Source organism: Puma concolor, chromosome E3 (assembly GCF_028749965.1).
Source record: "Puma concolor isolate L17-30 chromosome E3, mPumCon1.1.hap2, whole genome shotgun sequence".
NCBI lineage: Eukaryota > Metazoa > Chordata > Mammalia > Carnivora > Felidae > Puma > Puma concolor.
Genome location: NC_141682.1, coordinates 4,991,201 through 5,015,079, shown reverse-complemented (window position 1 = coordinate 5,015,079; position 23,879 = coordinate 4,991,201). Strand labels below are relative to the sequence as shown.

General features: G+C 58.9%; 1 protein-coding gene across 2 annotated transcripts; it reads left to right on the top strand.

The window, feature by feature from the left end:
* The first annotated feature begins 148 nt into the window (after positions 1-148).
* ZNF316 (zinc finger protein 316) lies at positions 149-19,306 on the top strand. Of its 2 annotated transcripts, none has more exons than XM_086692245.1 (6): positions 149-281; positions 4,433-4,809; positions 5,021-5,145; positions 5,966-6,092; positions 6,648-6,761; positions 13,843-19,306. In XM_086692245.1, the coding sequence occupies exons 2-6, from the start codon at positions 4,461-4,463 to the stop codon at positions 16,161-16,163; spliced, it is 3,036 nt and encodes a 1,011-aa protein (XP_086548371.1). In that variant the 5' UTR covers positions 149-281; positions 4,433-4,460; the 3' UTR covers positions 16,164-19,306. The 2 variants fall into 2 exon arrangements, with proteins under 2 accessions (XP_086548371.1, XP_086548372.1); XM_086692246.1 differs by lacking the exon at positions 149-281 and adding an exon at positions 853-3,988.
* Positions 19,307-23,879: the final 4,573 nt, after the last annotated feature.

The following is a 23,879-nucleotide window of genomic DNA, read 5'->3' as shown; positions in this document are numbered from 1 at the left end:
GGATGAGGACACCGGGCTCCAGGGCCCAGAGCGCCCTCCCGCGCACGAGCGGCACCTCCTCTCCCTCCACGCACGCCCCCTCCGGGAGCCGCGCTCGACCCCGCGTGACCGGAAGTGGCCCCCCGTGGGCGCGGGCGGGGCGGGGCCCGGCGGCAGCACTTCCGGTGCCCACGCGCCGCCGCCGCGCAGCTCCGGGGCCGTCACTTTGTGTAGCGCTGGGCGCGCAGGCCCGGCCCGGCCCCGGCGTCCGGCGGCGGCTCGGCCGGCCCGGCGCGCGCGCGGTGAGTGGGCGGCGGCGCGGGCGGCAGGTGCGGGCGGCCGGGCGCGAGGGCCGGGCCGGGGGGTCGGGCCGCCCCTCCACGCCGGCGCTGGGAGGCCGCGGGGCCGACGGGGCCTGGCCTGGGCCTGGCGGGGCCGGAGCGGCGCGCCGGCCGGGCTCTCGGCGGCCGCGCCCACGCCCGGCGCCGCCCGCCGACCCCCGCCCGGCCCCGCGCGATGGGGGCGGGCTCCGACCCCCGGGGCGGGCAGAGGCCGGCGGCGCGGAGCAGGCGGGGCTGGGGAGGACACGCGCGGACTCCTCGGGAGGTGCCCGCCGCCGGCTAGGCCCGAGGGGCGGGGGTTGGACCGTGGCCGCCCCCGGGGACACACCCATCCAGGAGGGGCTGTCACTGCCAGGGCCTCTGCGGGAGACCCGAGCCCGATAAGCCCCCTGGAGGGATGGAAGTGGCTTGGCCAGGCGCCCTGGGAGCTTGCTTAGTGACCTTGGGGGCCTCGTCTGGGTCCTCCCTCTCTGCAAATGGAGGCTCCGGTGGGCTGCTATGCCGTCTTCTACTGCTGGTCGTCCGGTAGGGGAACTCATCCCTGGGGTTGGATAGGGTCTGGGCCGCCCCATGTGGCGGCAGAGGTGGGAGAGGGGCTGGCCTTTGGTAGAGGACTAGGTGGGTAGGGAGAAGGGGAGGTGTGCAGAGGGATTAGGCCCCTAGCTGCACCTGTGCGGAGAGATCTTGGTACTTGGTTTGGTTCAACAAGTGTTGGCAGGTCTGGGGAGCTGGCCAGCATAGTGAAGGGCTGGCCTGGGGGAGCTGGGGGAGTAGCCCCATGGATACACCTGCACCAGGAGCAAATCCTGGAGAGTAGGGGAGCCCGAGCCATGGACACACAGTGAGGATCCTAGTAGTCAAGGAAGGAAGGCTTCTTGAAGGAGGCAAAAACCTGGAAGGCCTTGAATAACAGGAGTGTGGTCAGTAAGGCCACCTAGAGGGAAGGAAGGGGCCTAGATATATATGTACCCACACGTTTCTTTCTTTCTTTCTGTGTAGGCTTCTTGGATTTGGGACTTTTGTGGAGAGTTCTAACAGTTTCCAAACTTTGCTGCTGCTTTCTGTTCTCATAGAGGGTGTTTTGTCATCCTCAGTTCTGAGTGTCGGCAGTGCTGTGTCCTAGGGTGCAGGGCCCCAAGGGAAGTAAGGGTCTGGAATGCCCTGGGGGCTTATGTTGATGAGGCTGCTTACCTGACCCTCTGTGGCTTCTGACCTGGGATCGGATGCCAGGAAGCGGGCAGAGTGAGTTTCAGTGGGCTGGCAGGCTGGGAAGAGGAGAGAGGAGAGCGTGTGGGTCTGGGGGAGTGTGCCCAGCACCTAGCTGCCTGGTGAGGCAGAAGGAACCTGGTGCCTGAGTGACTGAAGTCTGTTTTCCGGAATGATTCTGTTCTGGATTCTGTGTTGGGGTATGTGGGGTGTCTGTTTGTGCTAGGCTGTGATTCCATCTGCAGAATGACTGCTGACCTCCAGTGCTGCTGAGCCTTTCCCTTCTCTGGTCATCAGCAGGTGCATTTTGGAGGAAAAGGGACTTCAGGTGACAGCCTCTTTGAAGGCAGAGACTCCATAGTGCTTCTGGGATGGGTTCCATTTTGAAGGACCTCAAAGAGTGGTCAGTCTGTTGTGGAACGTGGCAGTGGGGCCAGAATACCGAGGGTTTTGTTTTTTGTTTTTGTTTTTAGTGAGCTCTGTGCGCAACATAGGGCTTGCACTCACAACCCCGAGATCGAGAGTCGCGTGCTCTACTGACTGAGCCAGCCAGGTGCCCCTGAGTTTTTAAAATCTCATGTTATCATGTTGATTACAGACTTTAGAGCCGTTTCCTTAATAAATATTTGAGTGCTCACTCTGTGCCTGGCACGGGGTGGGGTGGGGGGAGTGTTCAGAGATGAGCAGAGGGAACTTCACCTTCCTGCAGTGGACTGTGTGCTTGGGGAGACAGGCACTGAGCAGACAGTTCTGTAAATATATAAAAGTGAGGCGCCGTGAGGGCAGAGTTCAGAGAACTGTGTGAAAGGGGACCCAGGAGGCTACTTCCAGAGGATCAGTGAAGAAGAGGGGAAGTGAGAGCCGGGGAAAGGGAATGGCATGTGCAAAGGTCCGGAGGTGGGACCAGCATGGGGCCACTGTATTCCAAAGCCTTGGGGTTTTCTTCTTTTGTGAGTGGGTCCTTGGGTACAGCAGACTGGCCTTTGGGAGTCTGCTCTGGATGGTGGCCAGGCAGAAGGCAGCTCTGCTGGGCTTGGTGTGGTGTCTGAGTTCAGTGTGGATTTGTAGCCCGAGGCCTGGGTGAGAAAAGCCCTCCTGTGGGCCTGAGGTGGGTGGTGGTTGGGAAACCTTTGCTGAGCACACTCTCAGTGCCCTGAGTCCCGGGGAGGGCTGTGCCCTCCTGGAAGTGGCTGGCGTTACCCACGGCACACGTTTCTACACCTGGGCACCCTCACGTGCCCAAAGAGCCATGGAGACCGAGGAGGTTGGTTTGGGGGAGCGTCTGGAGGCTGGGGTGGCCTGTAGAGGCATAGCTCTTCACCTGTGACCTTGGATTTGGTGTCTGTGAATCTGCAATCTAGTCAGCTAGAGGGGAGTGTGAGGGGCAGGACAGAGGTGGCCTCTGGGTGCCCACACATCCCAGCCCCTGGACCCAGGCCTTGGTCTCTGGAAGGCTCTCATGGGTGCACCGAGGCACCTGCTCTGAAAGTGTGGGCGTGTAAAGCCTCGGCAGCTCAGAGTGGTGCCGAGAACCGGTGCATGCTGCCTCGTTAGTAGAAAAGCGAGGGGTTGTGGAATGAGAGCTTATCACTGAACAGTTTCCCTGTGGATACCTGGTGTTCTGAGCCGCTCTCTTGACCCTGCATGTCTCCATGTGGGGCGCCCCTGTCCCGTTGGAGGGGTTCCGTGGCAGATGCTGTCCACTGCTGGAGCCGGACGAGCTGTGCTGGGCCCACCTGCCCCACGTGGCCCGATGTTGCAGGATCCTTCTGGCGGTCATGCCGTCATCCCAGGGTGCTGGGGTTGCTGTGTTTGCAGGGGGCTCAGATCACTTCGGGAGTGGCCCACTTTAGGTCTGAAACGCTGACGGGGCTGGGGGGTAGGCTCCTCAAGTTTTCACTCAAGAAGGAGCCCCAGAAACTGACCTGTCAAAACTGTGACTCTGTCCTGCCCTTGGATCTCCACAGGCTGGTGGAGGGTGTGCACCTGGGAGGGAGGCGCGCCCCCCCCCCCCCCCCCGCCCCCCGAGCCCTCGGGTCTGGGCCGTGCCGCCGCATGGCTCTGTCTCCGGAGCACCTGGGCTGAGGCAGCTGTGACACTGGTGTGAGTGGCACCCTGGAAGCCACTGGGCCTTTGACAGTTCCCTCCTGGGATTCTCTGATCCTTAAACTTGAAGAGCCGTTAAAGGGCATTTTAGGTTGTATCTGCTGGTCCGGCGATGAAGCAAGTCTCCACGAGCTGCTGAACTTTTCCCGAATGCCCTGGATGGAGTGAGGGGCCAGGGAGACGCAGGGGGCAGCGCAGACCCACGACGTCTTGTGTCGCTGCCTCTGGCAAATAGGAGCCCGACCGGCCTGCCTTCCAGGCGGTGGCGAATGAGCCCGCCTGTCTTACCTGTCACCCCTGCCCGAGCCCGGGCCTTTCCTCCCGCACCCCTGCTGGCACAGTGTCGGTGTGCAGAGGTGGGTCCCCCGGATGGAGGTGGGCTGTTGCTCACAGGCCGCACTCGCCCCTTGCAGCCAGATGTGGGCCACCCTCGGCCATGTGGCCTGGACCCCCTGCTTCTCACAGGCCCTGAGGATGAAGACCTAGGCTAAATCCCTGATTTACTCCTAGACGGCACAGCAGTTCGTGCCCTGCACAGAATTTCTGGCAAGAAGGAGCTGAGGCTGCATAATGGGGTCACAGAGAGGGGCTCTGTGGTTAGTCTTTCTGGGCACAGAGTGTCCCAGTTGTGCCTCATGAGAGCACAGGAAGAGCCTCGGTCCTTCCTCCTTTGGTGTGTCACTATCTAGTGGGGGAGATAAGTCCTGCCTCCCGGGGGACAGAGGGAGGCCCGAGGAGCGGCGCGTGGGAGCGAGCGGGGGGTGGGGGCGGCTCATCCCCGCTGCCCGTCTGTGTTTCAGGCCAAGCTGAGGCTTTCCTCCGGAGAAGATGGCAGCTCTTCGTACGACCCCGGACTCACCAGCCACGCAGCTGGCGAAGGCGGAGGATGGGTTGGGATGTGGTCCTGCTCAGGAGGAAGAAGAGGAAGAAGAAAAGGGGGAAGAGGTGGAGCTGGAGGAGGAGGAGGAGGAGCTCCTAGCAGAGGACGGGGAGGACCAGGCGGTGGTGGAGGAGGAAGAGGAGGAGGGGGGGCAGGCAGGGCACGTGGAGCAGGTGGAGGTGGAGGTGGAGGCGGACGAGGACGAGGTGGTGGCAGAGGAGCAGAGTCCCACGTTGGGGACCCAGGGACGCCTTCACCGTGCCGGTGATGCCAAGTCCCCAGTTCTTCAGGAAAAGGGTAAGAAAAAGGAGCTGGCTTCGGGGGAGGAGGTGAGGGAGCTTGGGAGGGCAGATCGGGAGAGCTCTTTGGCCCGATAGGGTGGAGCTGGAGCGTCAGGACCCAGGCTTTGGAACGGAGGAGTGGGGGCTCCTGACCTACTTGCTGTCTGGGCAGGGGTGGCCATGAGGCCTGTTGGCGGGGGCAGGTCCCTAAGAGATCCTCCCCTCAGCCTTGCAGGCCAGCCAGGCTCCAGCCACACCTAGGGATGAGGACCTGGATGAGGATGAGGAGGATGAGGACGAGGAGGACGAGGACGAGGAAGATGATGACGATTCACTGACAGCTGGGTCTCAGGTGAGCCGCTTTCTCACTTGGAGCTCAGTTAACCAGGCAGGCTTTCCTGAAGGGGAAGCCTGGCACCTGCTGTCCTGGAGAGCCCTGTTGGCAAGGCAGGGGCGCCGTGGTCATCAGGGCGAGCTCAGGCTGTGAGCAGGGACGGGGCAGCAGGACGTGGCTGGGGGTCTCTACCCGCAAAGCCATGGGATATGGTTCTACTTCCCGGGGGCCCGAGACTTCCCAGGCCATTGGGATGTCCTGAGTGTGTTGACTGCCACTTACTCAGCTGCTCTGTGCGTAGTTATTTCAGGGGACTGGCTCTGTCCCAGGATCGGGCTGTGGTCCCTCACCTGGAGTGCCGCTCGCCTGGCCGGGCTCTGGCTTCCTGCCGAGCCCAGGCAGATCAGTCGATGCCACATACTCACCCAGGTGTGGGCCCTCTCATTGCTGATGCGACTACTGGCTTAGGTTGGACGATGACATAGGAGGGGAGGATACCACCTCTTAGCACGGCCGTGGACTTGAGCTGCATTGTCTCCTGGCCTCAGTGTGAGAGTCTTGGCTCTGCCCCACACAAGCTGAGTGCTCACCCCGTCTGAGCCTGGGTTCCTCACCTCTGAATGGACGTGGGGTCCTTGCCTTCCAGGGTGCAGCCAGGCTCAGAAGCCCTCGGTGCCACTGGGGCTTTGGGCTGTTGGGCTGTGTCCCCGTGAGCTCCATGTTGCAGGTCCACGGGCAGTTCTTCCTGAAGTAATTTTCTGTCGCTCTCTTTCTAGGGGCTCCCCTGCCTTTCTCCTAGGGCAGCTTAAGGCAGTGGCCAGGGCTCTTTGTTTTCCAGGGGCTGGTCACCTTTGAAGACGTGGCTGTGTATTTCTCGCTGGAGGAGTGGGAGAGGCTGGACGCAGGCGAGCGGGACCTTTACAAGGATGTCATGCAGGAGAACTATGGGATCCTGGTGTCCTTGGGTAAGCAGGGGGCCTTCCGTCCCCAAGAGGCATTCCTACGTGATGACTGCCAGCAGCTTAGCTGTTTGAGAGAGTGGCTTCTGAAACCCCAGGGTCTAGGAGAAGGGGGTCCTGGATCCAGCCCACCTCTTGGGGGTCCTTAGGGACCACTCTGGCTTCTGGGTGGGGCTGTGTTCTGGGGTCTTCACTGTGGTCCAGCAGTGCCGTGAGCCAGGTGGATGTGTTCTGGGAGCCACCGGTCCAGCTGTGGTCTCTGTTCTGTATACTCCCCAGGGGCCTCCAGGGGGGAGGAGTCAGGTGATAGAGGAGAGGGGTGAGGAAGGTGTGGGGGGGCCCTGCAGAAGAGCTGGGGGGTATCAAGGCAAAGTTCTAGAGAAGTGAAGGTGGGCTTTCCCAGAGTGGAGGCTGGGAGGCAGGAGAGCTGGTCCTGGGAAGGAGGGAGAAGAGCGGCGAGAGAGTGAGGAGGGCTTGGGGTGTTGGGATGGCACCACGTGGGGTGCGGGCGGGCCTGGCCAGAGCGGCCCTGCAGCTGCTGGCTGTCCTTCTCCTGGCCAGGATACCCAATCCCCAAGCCGGATCTGATCTTCCGGCTGGAACAAGGGGAGGAGCCCTGGGTCCCAGATAGCCCCCGTCCTGAGGAAGGAGACATTGTCACTGGCGTCTACACAGGTGAGTATGAGATGGACTCTCGTGCGGTTTCTGCCTCTGTAGCTCCTCAGAGCCCTGCCGACTTTGGCCTTCACCTTAGCTCTCTGCTGCAGCCCTGGTGCTGGCGGTCTGGGCCGTGGACGGGCGCGTGGAGACAGGGAGGCCGTCGTGCGCCAGTCTCTGCCTTTGTGGGTTGGCTTCTCTTGATTCCAGCCTGTGGTCGTCCAAGGCTGGGGAGTCCTTACAGAACCTCGAGCTTCCTCTTAGGAGCCCTTCACACTGTCCCTGTCCCTGCCTTGGAGCGTCTCTTTGGGTTTTGGAGTCGTTTTGGTAAGCGAGGGCCAGTTGTTAAGTCTTTGGCGCAGAGGGACGGGAGTGGGCACGCTCGGTCCTGGCCGTGCCAGAGCCCTTCTGGGTCCCAGACTGGAGCCGGCTCTTTGCCTTCTGCACCCACTTGGCCATCTCTGAACGAAGGGTCTGGGGGGCCGGCCACAGGCCTGGGCGGGCAGCCGCGCACCTTCCCGGGAGGAGGTTTGGGAGGGATGCGTACGGAAAGTGCTCAGGGTGGCAAATTTCTCCGGGGACTGAGGCGACTCTGGCTCTGTTCCTCTAACCCCCTGAGCTTTGCTTGCTTTACTCACACGGGGAATAAAGAAATTCGAACCGAATCCATAATTTCCAGGCTGAGGGCGCGGGACTGTCGGTTCTGTGGGGGTGCTTCAGGAGGTGTGTGTTAGGCTCGGTGTTTCAGGGCTCCCTGGGGGCCCTTGCATGGCGGGTGTACCAGCCTTGGGTTGGAGTGATGTCACCTTAGTGAGGGGCGCTGGATGGCTCACGCCGGTCACGTGCCTGGATAGACTCAGAGCCTCTCCTAAACGTGTTTTCAAATAAAAACAGAGAAACACAGACAATGCTACGCCTACACGTGTACTCTTCAAAGCATTTTCCCATTTACTTTGTATCCTCACGGCATCGCCGTGACATGGCAGGGCAGAGGAGAGCAGCCTCCCTTGCAGATGAGGAAATCGGCTTCTAAAGTGGTGGTTAAGAGCCTGGGCCCCGCTGTCCATGGTGTTGCAGAATGGCCTTCCTGCCCCAGCTGTCCACCCTCTCCGGGACCCTGTCTGGGAGCCATTCCTGGGCTGCAGACTGGGGAGGGCTTTAGTTGGTGAGACCGTGGCAGCTGCTTACAGGATGAGGCTTGGATGTGGGTGATGTTTCTCAGTGGGCCTTAGTGGGGGGTCGGCCCTATTCAGAATAGTCACCTGCAATTAAAGGGGCCACAGACCTCCGTCGGCCTGTCTCTTATCATGTGGTCTAGATGTGGCCCCATTGTCTACGCTTCTTGGAGGGTCCTGGGGTGCAGACTTTCGCAGGTTTCAGCCTGGGTGGTCCCCACAATGTGACATGTGACCCTGGGTGAGTTTGGCAGCTCCCTGAGGAGGACGGCTAGCCAGGCCACCGCCCCTCTGTCCTCCCCAGTGGCTGGTTGGTGTGCCAGGTAGGGCCGGTGAGCCCAGAGTGCTCCCCTATCCCACCCCTCCTGTCTGGGGAGCCTGAGGTAGGGGCAGGACCGGGCATAGTCTTAGACGTGGCCTTGTGCCCGGGAGGGGATACAGTAGCCAGGGCTGGGGTCAGCTTGGGTGCACTAAATCCACCTAAGGTCCTTCTTAACTAGAACTGTAGTCCGTTTGCTAGACGGCCTCCTTCCCTTTTCTCCCTGTACTCATTTCTGAGCACCTGAGTCAGTTGAGAATTGAGGATTGCTGGGTCTGGGCGGGACAGATGCCGACTGTTCTGAACCCAGCAGAGTTTCTGGATTTCTAGATTGGAGTCTGGCAAAACACAAGTGTGTTCCTCTCTTGTGCTGCTTGAAAAATTGGGCCAAGAGGTCTGGCACATTGTCCGCCTTCCCCGACTCAGGCACCCCGTGACCTGTCCAGTGCTGACTTGGCGCGTCCTGCTCTGGCTCCCCACCCCGTGGCCACCACCTCCAGCTCCTGGGTGCTGGCTGTCCTCGCCTCTTCTGACCCCACCCCTTTCCTGCACCTGTCTCCTCACCCGGCTTAGATAGCAGCACCTCTCCCTCCTTTGTGATTGCCCTGTGTAGTCGCCTGCCAGACCCCTGCCCCTGGCAGCAGCCCGTTCCCTGCCCACACGTGCACTGGAGCAGGGATCGTGGCTGGAATACGGCATACCTGTGGGCTGACCGCAGGCCTCCTGAGGACGCCGCCACCACCTTGGCCTGCTGGGCTGGCCTTGTGTCCTTGCTAGGCTGGCTTCTCTGCTCTCTGAGATACGGACCCTCTTGGCCTCAGGACTCCACGTGCCTCGATTTCTCAGCTGCTTTCCCGGCTGCTTCTCCGCCTGCCCTCGCTTGTTTACGAGACCAGGACGGTCCCGCGTCCTCTTCTGTCCTCTCCAGGTGACTGGTGACTGGGACCAGAGCCTCCGGTACCATTTCTATCTCTGCTGCCCATTCTCAGCTGCTTTCTCCAGCCCTGACCTTGTCTGCTTGACATCTCCACTCAGTTATCTGATGGGCGTCCCGCAGTGAATCCCCCCAGCCCCCAGCGTGAAGTGGCCCCGCTTGTCCCCCGCAGGCCTCCCTTGCAGCGTCCTGGGCACCTGAGTGGGCCTGGCTGCCTGCCTGAGTGGTCCTTGTCCCTCTGCCTTCGTTGCACTACCCCATCCCACGCTTCTATGAGGCCATCAGGCACAGGTGTTCCTGAGCTGGCCGTCTGCCTTACTCTCTGGAAGTTTCCCCATGCACTTGGAATAGCATCTGGGCTCTCTGCTGTGGCCTTGAGACCTGCCGCCCTGCCAGACTCACTTCACACACCCTTGGGTCTTCAGGCTCAGCTCCACAGCCAGCCTTTCTCTTCAGGCTCTCACCTGCCTCAGGGCCTTTGTGCCTACTGTTTCCCCTGCCCAGAGTGCCCTTTGTGTGGCTGGCTCAGCTCTTAGGTCCCTACTAAGTCGCGTTTTCTCTGACCACGTAGACTTCGGGAGCACTCCCTCCTGCCTTCCTCCAGGATGTTTCCTGCATGTACAGCAGACAGTGCTGTCTGAAACGGTCCTGGCTGGATGTTTGCTTCCTCATTTCCTGCCTGCTGCCTCCGGCAGATTCCATATGAGCTGGCACTGTGTATTGTCCACCCCTGTGCTGTCTCCACGGTACCTGGCGCGGGCCTGGCACCCAGTGGGGCTGGCTGCTGGTCCTGCCCCTCACGTGAAAGTGAAGGACAGACGAGGAGTACAGAATGCAGGGTTAAACCTGCCTGAAGATGATGCAGGAGAGGATAGAGAGAAAATTTAAAGGCAGTAAGAGGTAAAACACTAAGGTGGGCGAATCCCATGGTGGGTGAGCGCGGGGAGTGGTTCTGGAGAGGAGGAACTCAGAGCGGCTGTGGAGCGGAGGTACAGGCTGGGCGCCAGCCTGCAGGTGTGTCCTACCTCACACAGCCCGTGAGCGCCTGTCTGTCCTTGGGAGAACTGGGGTGGGGGGGTGTCAGACCTCAGCACGGGCTTTCCCTTTGTCACACCCCCGAGGGGACCTGGGATATCACTGAATCCCCCTTTGTGGTCTGAGCCAGGGAGAAGGCACGGAGGTGCTGTCTTGCCTCAGACCCCGGGGTTCAGGTCGGCAGAAGGGGAAGGAGCCAGGAAACATTCCAAGTGAGGAGTGGCCCGGCCTCGAGCTCTTGCTAATAACTGGTCCTTGGTATTACAGTTCATGGTACAAATGAGGAGGCTGAGGCCAGCGATGGGGGGCGGGCTCTGCCCTCACGGGAGGACAGTTCGAAGCACAGAAACCTGGCCCTGTCGGGAGCTGTCGCACTGGAGTCCAGCCCTGATTACCAAATCCCTGCTCAATGGGGAGGAAAGGCAGCTGGCCGGCAGCCCTGGAGGAAGGAGCCATACGCAGCTTTGAGCACACCAGCCCCTGTCCGTGTCCTCCTTTGGTAACTGTCCCCAGGTGGGGGCCTCTCCCCAAGGCCACCTCGAGGCTCCGGGTCTGGAGGAAGAGGCAGGAGCAGGTGTGGACTTTACTTAGGGGTTGCAGCAGAGAGGTGTTTAGTCAGAGCAGACCCACAGTTGACTCACTGTTGGGCCTGAGGGCAGGCCTCTGGGTCCCTGGACAGGGGCAGAGGCTGCCTGAGGGTGGGAGTCCTAGTAAACGGTGGCACCGTTCTCCGGGCGTTGTGTGTCGGTCATGCGGAGCAGCTCAGGGGTACAAGTGCACCAGGTGTGTGGCCCAGGGGCCCTCCCCTTCCCCGAGGCCCTCCGATGAGCGCCTGGGTAGGGCACTTACTAGAAGTACCTCGGGGGCTGTGCTGAGGCTGCCACTGGTCAGCCCCTGGGATTGTCACTGGGCCTCTGAGGGCTGGTTCCAGCCTAGCTAATCACCCAGGGTCACACTCCTTAGGAGCAATGTCTCTGGGGATGGAACACCGGCTCCCACTCAGGGTCCTCCCCTCTACCCTCTCCCTGTGGATTCTGGAAGAAGCAACTGTGTTTGACCCCATAGGCCACTGTTGCAAAATGTCCCGTCACCCTCTTTGTCAGAGCAAAACCTCTCTGTCCTGGCTCTTGTGTCACAAGTAGACCTGGTAAGTGCTCACTTGGATCCCAGGTTCCCCCCTGGAAACCCTGTCCCCACTGCAGCCCGGAGTGACCCTTACATGGGACACCCCCACTCCAGGGCCCAACCTCCAGACCTTGGCCCACTTTGGTGACAGGAGGCAAGGGAACAGAGCCCAGCCTAGGGCAGGCTGCTCTTCCTCTGCTCTTTGTCCTGTGGCCCCGTGCCTTCCAGAGGTCCTGTCTTGCGGTGCAGCCAGCTCTGACTGCTAGGGACGTGGCTGCCCTTACCATCCTTCCCTTGGTGTTAGCGGTGCTCTCCATGACCTGGCTGTGTGTTAAGTGTCGTCTTGTTCTCGGATAAATGGCTGTGCTCGTTCCAGGGCTAGTGACCCGGTCCCCCAGGTCCCTCTTATGATCACTCTCTCTGTAGAGCCTTGTTCAGAGGCTCGAGGTAGGGGCAGGGCAAGGGTTCACCCCCCGCCCCGGGGTGCATGGGGGAAACTTTCTGCTGCTCCTGGACCCCAAGGAGGAGGTGTGGTGGGTGAGTCACTGGGACCTGGCCCACCCCTTCCAGTACTGAGTGGCTGAGGTCGCCTGTTGGTGAGCCCTCATTTGGCCTGAGTGGCTGTTTTGGAGCCAGCAAGTGCTGCCCCTAGGCTAGGTCCTGGGGTGCACAGTCACCCCACTAAGACATTGCACTTGTTCCTCAGCTTGAATTCCCCCTGCCTTAGGGAGTCTCATTCAAACTACTCACGACCCTCACCAGAGTCTTGAGTTAAAATTCTTTTTGAGACTCACGGAAAGAATTCCAGTGGATCTATCCGCTCAACTGCCTGACCCTCCCACCGACAATCCCATCTCGTGAGGGCACTGCAGTCTCGGCAGTGAGGAGCATGCCCCCTGTGCTGTTGAGGTCGCTGCCACTCCACAGCACCCACTCATGCCCTGGGTTGGCACCTGCAGGCAAACTGAGCTTAGTTCAGGGAACTTCTGTCTCTTGCTTAAAGCTTATTTTTACTACAACGGTATATTATTAACTGTAGAAAATTTAAAGGATTGCAATTATGAAAAAATAAAATAACCCATCTCTGTATCCCTTTACATGATGTGTGGTTTTTTTTCACAGCTGAAATCATGCCTGTGTCTGGCTTTATTTCACTCTGCGCTGTGCTGGGTTTGCCCATGTGACCATATCACCATACATGTAGAGTGCCGTACAGAAATACAGGACGAGGGCTGAGCCGGGGGTGGGCAGCCCTGCCGGGCCCGGACCTTCCCTTGGGGGCAGGACTCAGCAATCAGACTCATCCAGCCAGGTGATGTCTGGCACTGGCCACAGTTTTGGTGGCGGACCCAGGTGGGGTAGAAGGGATTCCCACCCTCGGAGCCCGAGCCTTCCAGACGTTAGGGTTCTGAAGTGGGCTACAGCAATGGTGTGCGCCCACTGTGGACACACGTGGGGCAAAGTATTCACGAGAAAGTAGGCACACAGGTACTTTGGAACACCTGGGGCCACCGTGGGTCAGGCTTTTCCCTTCTGTTCCTTGGGATTCAGTGCCTGCTCCGTAAATAGTAGTTCCCTCCTGGGTGTATCATAATGGCAGGTATATCAGGACTCCATTATGTAAAGTAGAAAACCCTGCAGGCCCGAGTCCACATCCATGACCTGCACTGAAGGGAGAGGTCGGGGTGCGGTTTGCTGGGGGAGGTACAGAACTGCAGGACCTTGGAGAGGGGGCTGTCTTTGGCCTCCTGTGATACGGTGCTTGCAGTCCCCCCAGTCTTAGCCACCTGGGGACTGTTTCCCAGATGCACACTCAGAAAAAGCCCAGCTTTGGGGTGGCTTAGCAGGGGAGCGTGGGCTATACCTGAATAGTTGCTGGTGGCTGTTAGGATGAGTGCAGAGAGCTGGGGCTCAGTGGCCCCTCTGGGTCCCCTCCACTTAAGGTAGCTTTTCTGGTTCTGCTCTTGAGTATGGGAGGGAGACCCATGGCTGCTGGCCAGCCTGAAGCTGGGAAGAATTCAGAGGTGAAGGGCTGCCCAGCAAAGCTTAGGTGCTTAGGAGGGCAGGTCCTCAGCGGCAGGGGCCCGGGGCTGTGCTGGCACCACAGTTTTGCTGGCCTTGGGCCAAGCAGGGGTGGGGGGTGGAATTCTCTGGAACACAAGGGGCTTTGAGGAAAACAGCTTGGGGATCTTTTTCTGAGCACAGGACCCCTGCCCCCTGTAATATTCTCACAGGAGCCTGCAGGCAAGGTCACCAACTTTGTAGAGCATCCCTGTTCCTCAGCAGGTGGCATTAATTAGTTGATGCCGTTTGAGAACAGTCCAAGAAGTGAAGGAATCTCGGCTTCCCTAGGAGGGACCACCCACGGGGGAGGCGGTGGCTTCACTGAAACGGAGGTGCCCTGTCCCAGACGGGGGGATGGTCCCGCCCAAGCTGCGATTTCTCAGGGGGAGGAGCCTGCAAGGAGCTGCCTCTCACCTCTTTCTTCTGGCCTGCCTTTGTCACCTTCAGGGGCCTGGTTCTGGACCGACGATATAGAGGACCACGAGGAGGAGGAGGACGAGGACTTCCTGGCGGAGGTGGCCGAGGAGGAGAACGAGCCCCCGGGGCTCTGGTCAGCAGCTTATGGCGTGGGGGACGTGCCTGGGACATGGGGCCCCGATGACTCGGATTCGGCGCAGACTCCGGAGGGTTGGGGTCCCGACCCCGGGGGCCTCGGGGTTCTGGCCGACGGGTCCGAGGCGAAGCCTTTCCTGCCGGGCCGGGAGCCTGGCGCGAACCTGCTGGCACCCTGGGCGTTCCCTGCCACCGTGGCTGCTCCGGCAGGGCGGCCCGAGACCACGTGCGACGTGTGCGGCAAAGTGTTCCCGCACCGGTCCCGGCTGGCCAAGCACCAGCGCTACCACGCGGCCGTCAAGCCCTTCGGCTGCGACGAGTGCGGCAAGGGCTTCGTGTACCGCTCGCACCTGGCCATCCACCAGCGCACGCACACCGGAGAGAAGCCCTTCCCGTGCCCGGACTGCGGCAAGCGCTTCGTCTACAAGTCGCACCTGGTCACGCACCGGCGCATCCACACGGGCGAGCGGCCCTACCGCTGCGCCTTCTGCGGTGCGGGCTTCGGGCGCCGCTCCTACCTGGTCACGCACCAGCGCACGCACACCGGAGAGCGGCCCTACCCGTGTCCGCACTGCGGCCGCAGCTTCAGCCAGAGCTCGGCGCTTGCGCGGCACCAGGCGGTGCACACGGCCGACCGGCCGCACTGCTGCCCCGACTGCGGCCAGGCCTTCCGCCTGCGCGCCGACTTCCAGCGCCACCGGCGCGGCGGCGGTTGCACGGAGCCCGGCGGCGAAGGCCCTCGGCGGGAGGCCTGCGACGCGGTCCCTGCGGCGGGGCCCGAGGAGGCCGAGGCCGGGCCTGAGGGGCCGGAGGAGGCCGAGGCCGGCGAAGCGGACGGAGAGGCCGAGGTGGAGGCGAGAGAGGAGGCGGCGGCGGTGGGGCCCACCCCCGGGAGCAAGGAGGACCCCGAGCCGGACAGGCGGTTCCTCGAGGTGGGCAACGGCCTGGGGGAGGGCGAAGGCCCTTCCTCGCACCCCCTCGGCTTCCACTTTCCCGTGCACCCTAAGTCCTGGCTCCACCCGGACGGCTTCCCGATCCTGGGTCTCCCGGACTTCGGGGACCGGCTGCCGGCCGACGGGCGCCCCCTGCCGGGACCCCTGGGGGGCCGGCTCGCCCTGGTGGAGGGCGCGGGGCTGGCCTGCGACCCCTTCGGCGGCAGCGGACCGGGGGGCGGCGGCGGCGGCGGCGGGCTCCGCGCGTTCGCGCCGGCCGTCGGGGGGCTGCTGGCCGAGCCTGCGCCCGCGGCGCTGGCCGAGGAGGAGAGCCCGTGGATCTGCTCCGACTGCGGCAAGACGTTCGGGCGCCGGGCGGCGCTGGCCAAGCACCAGCGCTACCACGCGGGCGAGCGGCCGCACCGCTGCGCGGACTGCGGCAAGAGCTTCGTGTACGGCTCGCACCTGGCGCGCCACCGCCGCACGCACACGGGCGAGCGGCCCTTCCCGTGCCCCGAGTGCGGCGCGCGCTTCGCCCGCGGCTCGCACCTGGCGGCGCACGTGCGCGGCCACACGGGCGAGAAGCCTTTCGTGTGCGGCGTGTGCGGCGCGGGCTTCAGCCGGCGCGCGCACCTGACGGCGCACGGGCGCGCGCACACGGGCGAGCGGCCCTACGCGTGCGGCGAGTGCGGCCGCCGCTTCGGGCAGAGCGCGGCGCTGACGCGGCACCAGTGGGCGCACGCCGAGGAGAAGCCGCACCGCTGCCCCGACTGCGGCAAGGGCTTCGGCCACAGCTCAGACTTCAAGCGGCACCGGCGCACGCACACGGGCGAGAAGCCCTTCCGCTGCACCGACTGCGGCCGCGGCTTCGCGCAGCGCTCCAACCTGGCCAAGCACCGGCGCGGCCACACGGGCGAGCGGCCCTTCCCGTGCCCCGAGTGCGGCAAGCGCTTCTCGCAGCGCTCGGTGCTCGTCACGCACCAGCGCACGCACACGGGCGAGCGGCCGTACGCCTGCGCCAACTGCGGCCGCCGCTTCTCGCAGAGCTCGCACCTGCTCACCCACATGAAGACGCACCGCAGCGCGGCCGGCGCCCCCAGCTCGGCGGCCGCGCCCCCCGCGTCCAAGGCCGAGGCGCCCGCCAAGGGGCCGCCGGGCGCGGGCAGCGGGCCCGGGGAGCGCGGCAGCACCCTGCTGGAGTTCGCGGGCGGAACGAGCTTCGGCTCCGAGCCCGCGGCCGCCTTCGCGGGGCCCTCGGGCGCCTACGAGGAGAGCATCCTGTGATGGCCCGAGGCTGACGGAGGCGCAGCCCGCTGGGCCGCCGGCCCCTTGCTCCTCTGTCCTTGGGGTGCTGAGGGCCCCAGTCCTGGTGCGGTGCCTTCCCCTCAGCCCCCGGCGCACCGCCCCGCCCGCCCCCGCCCGGCCTCGGGCGCCCCTCCTGCCCGGCCCCGGGGAAACCGGGCCGCCAAGCCCGTCCGGCCGTACAGGGGGCGCGCGGGGAGAGGAGAGCCGCGCGCGCGCGCGCGCGGAGGAGGCGAGGGCAGGGGGCGGCCACCCCGACCAAGACTGCGGCATCCCTGGATCTGTGCTGTGAAGCCAAGCGGTAGGGATGGCGGGCGATGTTATTTATTTCACTCGGATTCCAATTTGGGTGGCCTGGGGTACCGGCGGCCGACGAGTTTGTGAGTGGGTTGTACAGCGAGGGCGGGGATGCCCTTGCGTCAAGGGGAGGGGAGGGTGGTCGAGGGCAGAGCATCCCGCTCCTCCTCCCGTGGGTTCGGCTGACGACTTCTTCCATTCCTCAGTGAGAGACTTCAGGGACCTTCTGGTCATTGGAGTGTGTCCGGGAAGTTTTAGGGACTGCGCGTGGCTAAGGGGAAGCCTTAGGGTTTCCAGAGGACGATGTTCCTCCCTACCCCGGGGGGACAGACATGCAGCTAGGAGAGCTTTTATTCTGTCTACTGTGGATATTTATTTCCATCTCTTGTGTGGCCTGAAGAATCTGGGAGGAGAAAACGGCAGAAACCAAATTTGTGGCCCCAGGCTGGTGGGTTGCAGGTGTTTGCAGGGTCCTGAGGGAGTTTGAAGCCTTATTCTGGGGAGAGTCACCCACTCTCCCCACCCCACTGGAGCACCCGGATCAGCCAGGCACTCGTGTTGCCGGGTGGGTTTCGGTCTCATCCTCCTCTTGGAGCCCTTCGGTACTCTCACCCCCGACAGCCAGAGGCGGCACACTCAGAGATCCTTGGGGGCCTCTTGCCCGCTGCTGAGCCAAGGCCCCAGCCTTCAGCTGCCTGGGCTGTCCCCTCCCCTGGGGCAGGTGGACACACAAGGCCCTGCCCTCTGAGCCCAATGCTTCTTTAGATTTAATAACCAACTGTAAAGCAACAGGTCGGCAGCAGGATCGTTTCTCACAACCCTACGGGCTTGGGGCCCTGTGATGTCCGCAGGTCCCTTTAACTCTGCTTCTGTCACTATTCTGTACTAGAAGCAAGTAGTGTTTCCGTTTAGAATCCCATTTCACAGGATGGACAGTCTGCACAGTGGCAGTCCACCTCTGGGGGTGCGGACTTGAGCCTGTGGCTCAGTGACAAGCCAGGCACCCAGCTATGCAAGGCCCGCACCTGGTGGGCACCCCACCCTCCGGGTTGGGCCATTGGGAGCCACTGGGCAGGCAGCTGAAGTGTGGCTCACGTGAGAGCCCTCTCTTCCCTCATGCCTTTTGGGCCAATGTGAGTGGGGCCAGAAAACAGACTTTGAAACAACTGCATTCCCTTTTAGACCTAGTTCCTTCTGTTTTAGTGTAGGCATGGCCTTGGGGCCTGAGAGCCAGCAGCCGGGCTCTCCAGCGCTGGGGGCGGGGTAGGAAGCGCAGTAGTTGGTGGGTGGGGCGGGGGCGTGGACGGTGGTGGTAAGAATTGGCCTGGCTGGATGAGGTGACGGGGTGGGGTGGGCGACGAGGAGGACAGGGGTCCCAGGAGGCGTCCGCAGTGCTGGGCGATGCCTTCCTGCCCTCAGTTTCTTTCCTCTCCCTGTGGGCCGGGAACGTCGGGGGCCAAGGGCAGGGCGGAGTAGCCCTGCACGGCCGGGGTCCGGCTCCGTGCTGCTCCCTCCGTGCACACCCCTCAGAGTATGACCTGACCTTCGGTGCCCCTCCTGGGCCCCAGCTGCTGCTGCCTGGCCGCGGAGCCATCGGCAGGAGGACCTAGCTTTAATAAAAAGTGGAGAAATGAGCTTTCTGACTGCATTCCGTGTTGTTGCCGCTCGGCTCCTCCGTGCCCTCAGGGAGGCTCTCTGTGAGGGCTCGGGCCTTGTTTTTGCAAAAAAGAAAAAGAAGAAAAAAAGGTTTTTTGTTTGTTCGTTTTTTTAAGGAGTTTCTCCTTTCAGAAACTAAAATTGGCCTCCGAGGAGTCAGCCCACGATGAGCTTTGGCCTGCTGCCTGTGTCCGCCACGTCCCTCTGGGAGTCCCCAGCCACACTGCCACATGCTCTTTGTAATACACCCATCCTGGAACCTTACTGTGTTTGGGATTGTTTGCTCCAGCTTTCCCGCGGTCAAAGGAGAGGGGCCAGGTCCCCTTCCTGGGGGTCCAGACACCTGCCGAGTCCCAGACATTTCCTCAGAGGCCCCAGCGCTTCGTGGGCTTATCCGGGCTTACCTGCTCTGTGCCGGGGAGAGCACATCCCAGGACCCCAAACACCTTCCTTTGAGCTGATTTACTGACTACCTGCTCACCACATGATGTCCCCCCAACCAGATCTGACCTCCCACCCTTTCCCCAAGCATTTGGAAAATACAAACTATGAAGTAAATTCTCTTTCAAATGTGATTTCGAAGCATCAGAACCGAGCCCAATATTTCAGTTAAAAAAAAAAAAAAAAGGCTTTGAGAGGCAAATGGAGGTTAAGACCTAGTTAAAAATTGATAGCCTTGAGGATCTGGAAGTCTATTCAGAAAAGGTAAATTCTTCCCTGATAGGGCTTACAGACGTCCAGCCAAATTCTTTTTTATTTGGGGGATGGGGGGGGGGATGGGCAATCCTGATGGTCATAGAAAAAAAAAGCCCTTCTGGTGTTGAGAGGACTTCTAAATTAATGGAGTCCCTAATCAATTCCCCAAGTATCAGTTTATCAGCTTCGATCATTGCCAAGGAGTGGAAGCCCCCGTGAGATGTGACCCATGAAAGGAGGTACTCTGAGAGTTTTGAGGCTCTGAGCATCCCTGTGGCCTCCACCCACCTTTGTCATTTTCCTGTTTGTCTACTGCTTGTATTTCCCCAACCTCCTTCCTGTCTCCTGACCCTCACACTTGATCTCTTCAGACACTTCCTTCTAACTTTTTTTCTTTCTCCAATTGGCTACATATGGAATAAAGTATTTTGAGATTTTTTTGGTTATATTTATTAAATAAAGCTTTATGATCCTTGTTCATTATTTATTTTTTTTCCTGATGATAAAGCACATGCTAGTTGTCAAAACTCCCAACAGTAGAAAAGTGTGTTGTGTGCATACTTCTCATCTCCTAAAGCGTCACACTGCATCCAGCCATCAGGCACCACAGTTGATGCAGGAGGGCGTGGGGGCACATTTCTTCCACGTACACAGAGATGTTTCACAGCTGGGGATTGCTTTGTGTGCCCCTTGCAACTTTCCCTTTTCATTTAACAACGTACCAGGACATTTCTTTCCTACTGGACGGACCTACCTCACTCATTTTAACTGCTCCGTCATAGCATTTCACTTAATGGGTGTACCATAGTTTATGTACCTATATCTCCAACAACGGGTATTCGGTTGTTTCCAGCTTCTCCTGATTACAAACAATGCTGCAATGTAGGTTCTCGTACATATTTCCGTGCAGTTCTGTAGATGTTCAATTGTCTGTTTGAGAAAAAGTACTAGAGGTGATGTTGCTAGGTCAAAAGGCATGTATGTTTAAAATTCTGGATATAGCTAAATTGCCACCAAGAAAGGCTAAGCAGTCCCATGGTATATTCTTCTCCCAGTGCAGTGAGAAAGTGCTGCTGGTCCATGGCCTCGCCAACACGGGGCATCCACAATCATTGTCATCTTTGTTCTAAATTTTACAGAGGTGAGTGGCTTGCATTTTTCTGTTTCCTTTAAACATGTGAATAGGTTATTAAAAGAAACAACTCATGGCCTTTGCTAAGGTATTTCTGGGCCTGTGGCTATAAACTATCCCCACTCACCCCAAGTTGACAGCCTCCCTATTTTCTGGTATGACAAGATATCTCAGGTTTGCCTTCCAATTTTCCTATCCCAACCCTGTAATCAACCAATTCTCCAAGGAGCCAGGATTCCTTTAGTGCGAAATGATATTTAGGGACCACAATTTGGTGCTGGGGTGCTCAATGCTACTAGGCTGATTTTTTTCCTCTAAGGAAAAAAAAAATTCCAGCTTAGAATTCTATATCCAGCCATGGTATTCTAGTGATGAGGACAAATGATATTTTTAGATATGCAAGAATTCTGAAAATCGGCCATCTTCTGACCACTCTTAGGAGGCGTGTCACAGAATGAAAGAGTCAACCAAGAAAGAGGAAGGTTTGGGATGCAGGAAATAGTGGAGCCAGTCCAGGAGAAGGAGCTGTCAGGGACAACAGCTATGCATCGGTCCAATTTGAGCATGAGGATGGACGGCTTCAGGAAGTAGGTCTCTGTGAAATGGGGGAGACCAGCAGAGTCAGAAATATGCCTGAGAAGTTGCACATGGAAGAGCACAGCTGTGGATGAAAATCAGGCCAGAAGGGAAGAAGGGTCCTCGGCTGGAAAAGCCAGCATGGAGCATCACAGGCCATGAAGTAAACTCTTCAGGCAAGATTTGCGGCGGGGAGGAACCAGGGTCTTGTTTCCACCTGCAGACACACGCTGAATGCTGATGCTACATCTTCCCATAACTGGCAGCTGCAGAGGCCACTGTGAGGCTCCGTGCAATTTTTGCTTTGTAATTTGTTTTTCAGTTTTGAAGTTATGTATTTATACCCGACTACCCCGGACATACATATTTAGGTTCTTGCCATATTGTTCCATAAGCTTAATTTGTGTCATGCTTTGATTGGTAAATTTGTCTACTTTTTCTTGGCATTAGATTTCTTCATATTTTGGTAACTTACTTTGCAGGCAGTCTCATCTTGAGGAGGAGGGTTTTTATTTTTGGTTTCTTTGACCAGTGTTTGAGTTCCAGTCTCTCTCTCTCTCTCCTTGTCCAGGAGTCTACCATTTGTTGGTTACCTCCATGGTAACCAAGAAATGTGCTAACAGTGCCCTGAGCTACTGCTCCATGATGATACCAGGCATGCCGCAGACCCAGGAAAGGAGGCACACGCAGCTGGGCTGGACTCCCGGTCAGGAAGCTGGCTCTCAGTCCTCTTCGCCCACCTCCCTAGGCCCTCAGCTCCCTGTAACCCACAGTCCCCAGCAGCAGGTGGGCAGCCCTGGTTCCCAGCTCTGTTTCACCCAGTGAACCTGCCTGGGGTCCCTTTCTCATAAGGGCTTTCCCCCAGAGCTGAGCCTCCAATGCCTCCTGCTCACTCCCAAACCCATGAGTCCATGAGGCCTTTTCTCTCACCACGCACACTGTTTCTGCTCATTTTTTGGTTCAAAGAGATGTCTGCCCCGCTTTCTGAGCCTGGCTCTGTCTTTTTCATTACCTGTTGACAAATTTTATCTTTCGTCGTTATGTGACCAAAACAAGGAGTGTGGTGAATGCAAATGTGCTGTGCTGTCTCACCCAGATCGATAACACTTTTATTACTTCCCCTTAACTTTATTCCCTTCATCCTCCCTCGTTGTCCACTCTGTATCCATTCTTTCCTTCCTTTGCTCTAAAAGAACCTCTACACTGCTGGGCGAGCCAACGTGCCCCAATGACACTTCCCAGCCTCCTCTGTATACAGAAGTGGCCAGTTAAAAGGTAAGGAAAAGATAATTACGTGGGGCTTCCAGGAAAGTTCTTTAAAAGGGCCTGACTCAGCTGGAAGGCGTGCCTTTTTGCCCTTTGATTCTCCTTTTCTTGTACCTGAAATGCCCGATGTGATGGGTAGAGCTCAGCTGTCATCTTGAGACAATGAAGTCACTTTGAGGGTGGCAGCCACATGCTGAGAATGGCTGAGCAGAAAAGCAGCAAGTACCTGGGGTCTCCAAGAGCAAGATCAAGGTGGGCTCGGCAGTGGAGACATAGCCAAGGTTCTGCCCCAGGAACTTTCCAGTTGGGATGACCAGCAGCTGCAGCTGCCGGAGTAATTTCTCAATAGACCCTCTGTAGTCGCATTATTCCCTGAAGATTCAAAGTTCCAGGTGGGAGGAAGCATGTGATTGGCTGAGCTTGGGTCAGGGGCGTTTTCCAGCTGCCAAGAGGTTGAGAATCCCTGGCCCCTTTGGCATCTATAGTGGGACATAGGCACTGCCTCCTACTGAGACCCACACAAAGGATTCCTCCCCGGAGAGTCCAAAAAAACGATGGGGAACATCCGCTGTGCCCCTGCAGTAACTGATTCACCAGGACGTCTTTGGCCAGGATCCCTCCCCTTGACCAGGTGAGCTGTGGCTCTTTTCTACTCACTACCAGGGTGGATGCAAATGAGAACACAGGGATGGGCTCCCGTCTTGGCAGGCATCCTGCCTTTCCAGGCTTTTCTTAATTCTCCATTGTCTGGTCTCTCTCGTGCAAATCCTGGGGAAGCTCTTTTCTTGGATTCTGGCTCGTGGCACTCTGGGCTTTATCTCCATCTCATCTTGCCATCTGTCCCTAGCTCCCATCCCAAACCTAGCCCTTTACAATAGCCAATGCACACAGGCCCGGCTGTGGTGTTCATTCAAGGACTTCCTTTCCAAATGGTCAGCCCATTCTTAGAAGGTCTGGGCCAGGTGTCACCCACTTAGGTGACAACAGTCTTAGCAGCAGCCATGCCTTCCTGAATCACTGTGCCAAGATGCTGATCCTCATGTCCTGTCCCCTTTAGGTTCTTTCCAGGTAGAGATGGCAACATGAAGGACAGGTGACAAAAATGTGAATTTGCTTTATTTCCACTTTTTTTTTTAATGTTTATTTATTTTGAGAGACAGAGAGAGCATAAGCTGGGGAGGAGCAGAGAGAGGAGAGAGAGGATGCCAAGCAGACTCTGAGCTGTCAGCACAGAGCCCAACATGGGGCTGGATCCCACAAACTGAGATCATGACCCGAGCCGAAATCAAGAGTTGGAAGCTTAACTGACTGAGTCACCCAGGTGCCTCTATTTCCAAGTGTTATGCTCATTTATGGATCTGGTGCTGGGCATTGGACGGCCTACAAAAAAACAAAAAAAAAACAAAAAACAAAACCAAACAAACAAAAGAGACACACAGTGCTTTTGCTGGCACAATACGCAAAGCATCAGGAAGATGTGCCCTCTTCTCCTCCGTCTGCCAAATCTTACCCAAGTGCATCTAACTGGAGGGCCTAATTTGATTCCAGAACCCTAGAAGCAAGGAAGCCGGGGAAATGCAGTAGTCAGCGTTCCAGCCCCAGCAGGCACACTTAGAAGGAAATGCGAACGGGTACCCATGCCCACTCACCATATCCTTAACCCCTGCCATCAACAGGGAACCCCACAGGAAGCTACTTGCACACACCAAGATTTGTGGGTTGTCACCGCCTGGTCCCAAGGTTGTAATGTGTCAGCCAGGCACAGATCACAGATGAAGCTACCCACCAAAGATCAGCAAACGCCGTGACTTCCATACACAGAAGGTGGTAACTAGATGGTTCTGGACGGTTTTTGCGGGTCGTGTCAGGAGACTGCGGGTACATCATTCCCGTATCTGACTTAGAGTGCCATCGGAGCATTAAGGAACCTTGGTGAACGGGGTCAGAACACATCTGTCCTTTTCCCGCTGGATGTTACTAACTACTTCACCCACAGAGGCCGTTCCTAATGATCTGGGATCCTCGCCGTAGAATCACAGGCACTTTTTTTTTTTTTTAATTGAGGTGAAATGTAT

Coding starts and splice junctions, on each gene's coding strand:
- ZNF316 (XM_086692245.1), top strand. CDS start 4,461: ATGGCAGCTCTTCGTACGACCCCGGACTCACCAGCCACGCAGCTGGCG. Junction 4,810..5,020: donor CCCAGTTCTTCAGGAAAAGG/GTAAGAAAAAGG, acceptor TCCTCCCCTCAG/CCTTGCAGGCCAGCCAGGCT. Junction 5,146..5,965: donor CACTGACAGCTGGGTCTCAG/GTGAGCCGCTTT, acceptor TTTGTTTTCCAG/GGGCTGGTCACCTTTGAAGA.